This window comes from Amblyomma maculatum, chromosome 1 (genome assembly GCF_055883805.1).
Source record: "Amblyomma maculatum isolate TAMU_Amacu chromosome 1, ASM5588380v1, whole genome shotgun sequence".
Lineage (NCBI taxonomy): Eukaryota > Metazoa > Arthropoda > Arachnida > Ixodida > Ixodidae > Amblyomma > Amblyomma maculatum.
In genome coordinates, this window is record NC_139344.1 from 3,888,920 (window position 1) to 3,895,372 (window position 6,453).

Below are 6,453 nucleotides of genomic sequence, written 5' to 3' on the forward strand. Positions count from 1 at the left end.
ATGCCTACAGTTTCTTGCGTTGCGGAAGCACACGATCCCCGATAGCTGTCTTTCTGCAGCGAGGGCCAGCTGCCTTCTAAAGACGATCTTCTGCTGCTTTTCGAAGCCGGCTGAGTCTAAGTCCAGCCCTATCTGCCCAGTGGCCACTGCTGCGCTATGGCCCAGGGCACGCACGACGCTCTCGTGGACTGCGTCGCTGCATTCTTCAGTGTAAAATGAGGAAAGCGCCGCCAAAAGAACCTCATATGCAGTCCTGCTAGAGTGCCTCCCTTATGGCGCATCGTTCAAATGCTACCGAATTAGTAATGTTCGCAATGCAGCCATTGTAACAATACGGAAAGGTGTGCTGTTGATTCAGGTCCATCTCTCCAAAAGTTACAATGTGACCGAACTAACCTTCTGAACACCTCATCCACGTGACAAAAGGTGTCTATGAGGTAGGATCCCACAAAGCTGCATACAGTCAGGCTTTTTCCAGCAGTGGGTCCAAAGAAAATACCTCTGGACAACACTGGTCAAATGGCGGCATGGGTGGCATGTGGGCGTTTGAATTTGCGTCTGTATGTCGCAAGTTCGACGTGCTGGGTTTCGCCACTGAAAGCGTCTATGGAAAACGACACGTTGCAAGAGGGCATTCGGCAGAAATCACCGCGATGTGGACGATGATGATGGTCATGTGGCTATCCCTTTGCCAATGTTGTTGCCAATGTTCTTAGATAAAGACATGGAAACTTGCGTGGTGATCGGTCCGAGGATGACGTCATGCTGTCATCGGGCGTTCGATTCCATTTTTGGCACAAAAACTTTCACCACCCAAACAAACTTAAACACTACACACCCCAATAGCAAGAAACTGTTCGCCACTCACACCACACATCTGAACATTTTTATCCCACTTAACACTTCTTCCGAGGCGATGCTAAAATGCAGCGATCATCACGGATATGGTCGGCCCGGTATCACTTCCAGCCATAAAAGGCACACCATCAACTAAAACATGGACTTTGTTCCGTGACATCAGCACAGGCGGGACTATCTCTTCCAGCAGCGAATGACCAGCAACCTCATCTCCATCGGTCGCGCGAGCTAGTTGTCCAGCGGCGGTGAGCGACGCCAGGCCGATGGAGAACAGCCCGCGCGGGAAGCTGGAGGAGAAGTCATGCTCTGTTCGATGGCGGTAAAAGATCCCGCAACTGCGCATGGGCCCCTGGAATCACGAGGGTAGCAGGAACACCAAGAAGAGCCACGATTGTAATCCTGCTGCTCGGGGTAGTTCATGGAGCCGTAACGTGATTCTTGGCGGCGAACACACGACCGTGAGATTTGGCCAGGTTGGCTGCAGCGGTAGAACACAGGACGTTGAGGAAAAGGTGGCGCCGGCAAGTTGTCGTACTCAGAGCATCCCGTCGACAGTTGTCATACCGGATATGTGTCGGCTGGTAGTAGCGGGCCCGTTGGCTTGGGGGTGTCCTCGGTGTATTGCTCTGCCGCACCTGTTGCGGTCCCGCGTATTCACCCAAGCCCGCTGGATTAATGATGTCCACTGCATTAAAGGCGGTTGTTTGAGGCGGATGCGACACAGGCAGTGCTGAGGAACCCAAAGCTAGTTCTTGCGACCGGCTCACTTCGCGAACGACCTGACGGATCGTGGAGGCCAGATTGCCAGGCGATGTTACGTCAACAGCGGCCCCGAAGTCACGCCAGCCAAATGTCCGAAGATGGGTGCTATGCGACGCATTTTCAGCGTCTCGAACGTGTGGCCATGCTGGATCACGTCAGCCAAGTCAAGGCCTGATTTGCCGATAAGAAAATTATGGATATCCTCGGCAAACCTTTTAAGCAGATGGCCAACTTTGTCATCTTCCGTCATGCGAGGGGAGACAAGCCTGCACAGCTCCAAGGCTTCATCGATATGGTGCACATTTCCCCAGGAAGCTGAGCTCTGAGAAAGCGCTTGTTCAGCTCGCTTCTTCCCCGCATCAGAATCTCCAAAGCACTTTTATTTTTTCTAACAAGCAGTTCCAGGCGGTGCAAGTGTCCTTGTGGTTGTCGTAACACGTTAGGACTATGCCGTTTAGCGCGAAGACCACGTTTGCTGGCTGGGCAGCACAGTCGCACTTTGTAATGATCGAGCACGCTGCGTCGCATCCGGAGTCAAACATTTATTTTTACAAGCGTACAAGACACGGCACATATATAGTCACGTAGGAAAAGGCGTCGAACATCACGTGATAACACTGGGTGATCTTATCGGCACTTGGCAGCAACACGGAACCTCGGCCTCGGCATGTTATCACGTTATCACACCCCTTCCCCCTCAGTTAATGCCGTAGCGCTGCACAGGTCACCGTTCACGTTTAGACCGTCTAAAAATCACTGGTGCCTCATCCTTCGGTAGTTCGGGTTCTGTGCTTGGAGGCGGTAGGAATCTGAATAAATCACCGGTTGCATTAGCTGGTGTTGCCGGTTCCGACACTGATGCCTTTCGCAGATGGTCCCGATGACGTCTATGCAAATTTCCTTCAGACGTCTGAACTTCGTAGATGACGTGGCCCAGACGGCGTAATACCCGAGCGGCTAGCCATGTAGGCCCTCGGCTGAAATTTCTCACGTACACAGCATCCCCACACTCGAAAACCTTTGACGGCACACGTTGACACAAGTCCGCGCTTTCCATGTCGGGGTGAAGTCTTGACAGGGCAGAGCGGAAATTCCGTCCCAACATGAGCTCTGCTGGTGCCTTTCCGGTCTCAGCATGAGGGGTAGAGTGCTGCTTGAACAAGAAACGAGAAACTTTACAGGCCACTGTGCCTTGTCTCTGCTTCCTGAGTGCACACTTGAGCTCGCGAACCATCCTTTCTGCTCTTCCATTGCTCGAAGGATGATACGGCGCTGTGTACATAACCTGGATGCCGTTTAGCTTTAGGAATTCCCGAAATTCCTTGCTTGAGAAAGCAGTCCTATTATCAGACACGATAAGATCTGGTAGACCGTACGATGCGAACATTCTACGCAACTTTTCTATCACTGAAGAGGATTGAAAAGACGGCATTATCTCGATCTCAGCCCAGTTCGAAAACGCATCCACTGCCACGAGAAAACAAACGCCTTCGACTGGCCCCGCCAAATCGATGTGAACCTTGCCCCAAGGTCTTTCGTGTTTCGTCCAGAAATGTGCAGGTGTCTTGGGATCACTTTGTCTGTTCTCTTGACAGGGTTTGCAGTGCCGAACGAAATCTTCGATTTGCGCGTCAATTCTGGGCCACCAAACATAGGACCTCGCGAGAGCTTTCATAGCCGTAATGCCTGGATGATTTGCATGTAGCATGCCAAGAATTCGCTTTCGCAGTCGTTCCGGCAGCACTACTCGGTTTCCCAAAAGGATGCAGTCGCGATTGACAGATAGCTCATATCGCCTGTCATGGTAGGCAGAATATTATGGTGGCACCTTGTGCTCAGGCCAGCCGTCGATAATCCAAGACTTTACTTGAAGTAGTTGAGGGTCATCCCTGGTAGAGGATGCCACTTGTTGTGCAGTCACTGGGGGATACTCTATTGCTTCTAACAGAAGAACGTCGCCCGGCGGCTCGGTCTCACCTCGCGCCTCCTTTGCTGGTATTCTGCTTAAACAGTCAGCATTGGCATGATCTTGCGTTTTCCGATAGTCAAGGTGGTATTCATAAGCCGACAGCATCAACGTCCAACGGAGCATGCGTGGTGACAATACAGCTGGACTTTGCTTCTCTTGTCGAAATATGCCGAGCAGCGGTTTGTGATCAGTGAAAATAAAGAATTTCCTTCCACAAAGATACCAATGGAAATGCCGGACGCCAAAAACGATGGCTAAAGCCTCTCGATCTATCTGGGCATAATTCCGCTCGGTATTTGTTAACGTTCTTGACGAATACGCGATGGGTCTCTCTCCTCCTTCAGGGTCTTTGTGCGCTAGGACTGCTCCTACTACCACCGGTGAAGCATCGCATGACAGAACTAGAGGCGCGCTGGGATCAAAATGCACCAGCAGCGAATCGGGCGTTAGAAGCTGCTTCAGGCTTTCGAACGCTTCGTGGTGTTCTGCTCGCCACACCCACGTGACGTTAGTCTCCAGTAGACGATACAAAACTTCTGCGACCTCGGAGCGGCCTTTAAAGAAACGATTATAGAAGTTCACCATACCAAGAAATGCTTGCAGCTCTTTCTTGATTTTCGGTACAGGCACCTGATGAATGGCTTCTAGCTTAGCTTTCGATGGGTAGATACCACGCGAGTCTATCCGGTGGCCCAAGAATTCCAGGCCCTCTTTAAAAAACTCGCACTTTGCCGACTGGACCCGCAGTCCCGTTCTTGCAATTCGTTCGCAGACCTCGGCGAGCATTTGGCTGTGCTATTCGGCTGTTTCACTGGCCACCAGAATGTCGTCCAGGTATACAGCTACTTGTGGTAGACCCGCGAGTACTGTGTCCATTACGCGTTGGAACAAACCGGGAGCTACCGACACGCCGTACGGCAAACGTCGCATGTTGTACAATCCTTTTACGGCGTTTATCGTGAGAACCTGCGCTGTGGCGTCATCAACTACCAGTTGATGGTACGCCTGCGTCAAGTCCAACTTCGAAAAAACACGGCCTTTGCCCAACTTTGCGAATAATTCTTTGCTCGTAGGCAAGGGATAACCGTTGCTCCTCAACGCTTGGTTGACTGTGCTTCGGTAGTCACCGCAGATTCGGAGCGATTCATTATTTTTTCGAACAACAACTACAGGGGTAGCCCATTCTGAATACTGCGTTGCTTGTAGAATTCCTTGTCTCTCCAATCTGTCTAACTCGGCTATCATATCGTCCTTAAACGCGAACGGAATGCTGCGACATTTCAGGAACTTTGGCTGGGCATCCTGCTTTAGCTCAATGTGAATCGGCGGCAGTGTAGCGCCTGCAAATGACTCGCTAAAAATATCTGCATACCTCGACAGGATAGCTTCTTGCCTGCTGCTCACGGTGTGAAGACCGGTTAGCTCTATGTTTAAAGCCTTGAACCAGTCACGACCTAGAAGTGTACTGCCCTCATTTCTCACTACCAGTAGCGGCAGCTCGCAAATTAGCCCTTTGAATTCTACGGGAACCCTGGCTTTTCCGACAATGTCAAGGCCTTCTTTCGTCCAGGTGACGAGTTGAGCATCTGATACTTCCAGGTAGATATTTTTAGCGACTTGCAGTTTTTTGTATTCCTTGCTGCTCATGATTGACCTAGCTGCTCCGGAGTCGACTTCCATCTGTACGTCTTGCCCACCAATGCTGACGGTGACAACATATTTGGGACAGTTCGTTACCTGACTGATGCTCAGTAAAGCGTCGTACTCAGTATGCGCCAGCGTGGATGCAGCCTCCAGCTGATGCTGCACTTGCTTTTTTTTTTCCTCGACACGCCTTGGCTAGATGCCCTTTTTTAGAGCAGTTGAAACACATAGTGTTCTTGAACTTGCAGCGATAAGCTTTGTGCTTCCCACCACATCGGAAACACCTTTCGTCCGGAACATGACTCGACGCTTCGACGCGGTTCTCTTCCTCCTGCTCGTTTTTAGGGGGCGTGCTCACTTTTGCTGTCACGTCTACAGCTTCCTGCTTATGCTGGTTCATTACGCGTTGCTCTTTAGCGGCTATTTCCGTGGTCACTGCAAGATCGTAAGCACTCTTGAACGTCAAGATTTTTTCTATCAACAGTCGCTGCTGCACAACGCTGTCCCTCAATCCGAATACCAGGCGGTCACGCAGCATTTCATCCAAGGGCAGCTGCTTGTCGCTGAAGCCGCAGTTCTCAGCTAGCTTGCGTAAGGATGTAACGTAGTCAGCTACAGATTCATCGTAGTGCTGGTCTCGCTTCGAAAAAACGTACCTTGAGTATAACTCTGAAGGCTTCGGGTTGACGTGGTCCTTCACGGCGTCGACGATGACTTGGTACTCGACATTTGGCGGTCGTTGAGGTTTCACGAGGGTTGCTATCAAGGAGTACGTTGTCTCCCCACAACAGCTGAGTAAAGCTGCCCTCTTGTCGGCGTCACTCGTCAGCTTGTTCGCTGCGCAGCACAACTCGACGCGCTCCACGCATTCTTCCCATGAAGAATTTCCGTTCAGATTAAACTCGCCCACGCGACTGCCGAAAGCCATCTCGCCAACCACGTCCGTCCTCCCCCCGCAGGGTAAGACCGTGCCTCGTCGCCACTGTAATGATCGAGCAGGCTGCGTCGCATCCGGAGGCAAACATTTATTTTTACAAGCGTACAGACACGGCACGGCACATATATAGTCACGTAGGAAAGGCGTCGAACATCACGTGATAACACTGGGTGATCTTATGGGCACTTGGCAGCAACACGGAACATCGGCCTCATCATGTTATCTCGTTATCACACACTTATTGTAACGTTGTAGTGAGTGAGCCACTCACCCACGTCTTCGC

The 6,453-nt window shown here is 51.2% G+C and overlaps 1 protein-coding gene and 1 pseudogene across 1 annotated transcript; both read right to left on the reverse strand.

Moving 5' to 3' along the window:
- Positions 1-1,274: 1,274 nt before the first annotated feature.
- Positions 1,275-3,728, reverse strand: LOC146201509 (uncharacterized; annotated as a pseudogene).
- Positions 3,729-5,354: 1,626 nt separating this feature from the next.
- On the reverse strand, positions 5,355-6,161 carry LOC146201510 (uncharacterized). The gene has a single exon (XM_084598384.1). The coding sequence runs from the start codon at positions 6,159-6,161 to the stop codon at positions 5,355-5,357; it is 807 nt and encodes a 268-aa protein (XP_084454510.1).
- Between the last annotated feature and the right edge of the window lie 292 nt (positions 6,162-6,453).

What these genes read in the sequence shown, in the direction of transcription:
- LOC146201510 (XM_084598384.1), bottom strand. Translation starts at nt 6,161, where the DNA reads ATGGCTTTCGGCAGTCGCGTGGGCGAGTTTAATCTGAACGGAAATTCT.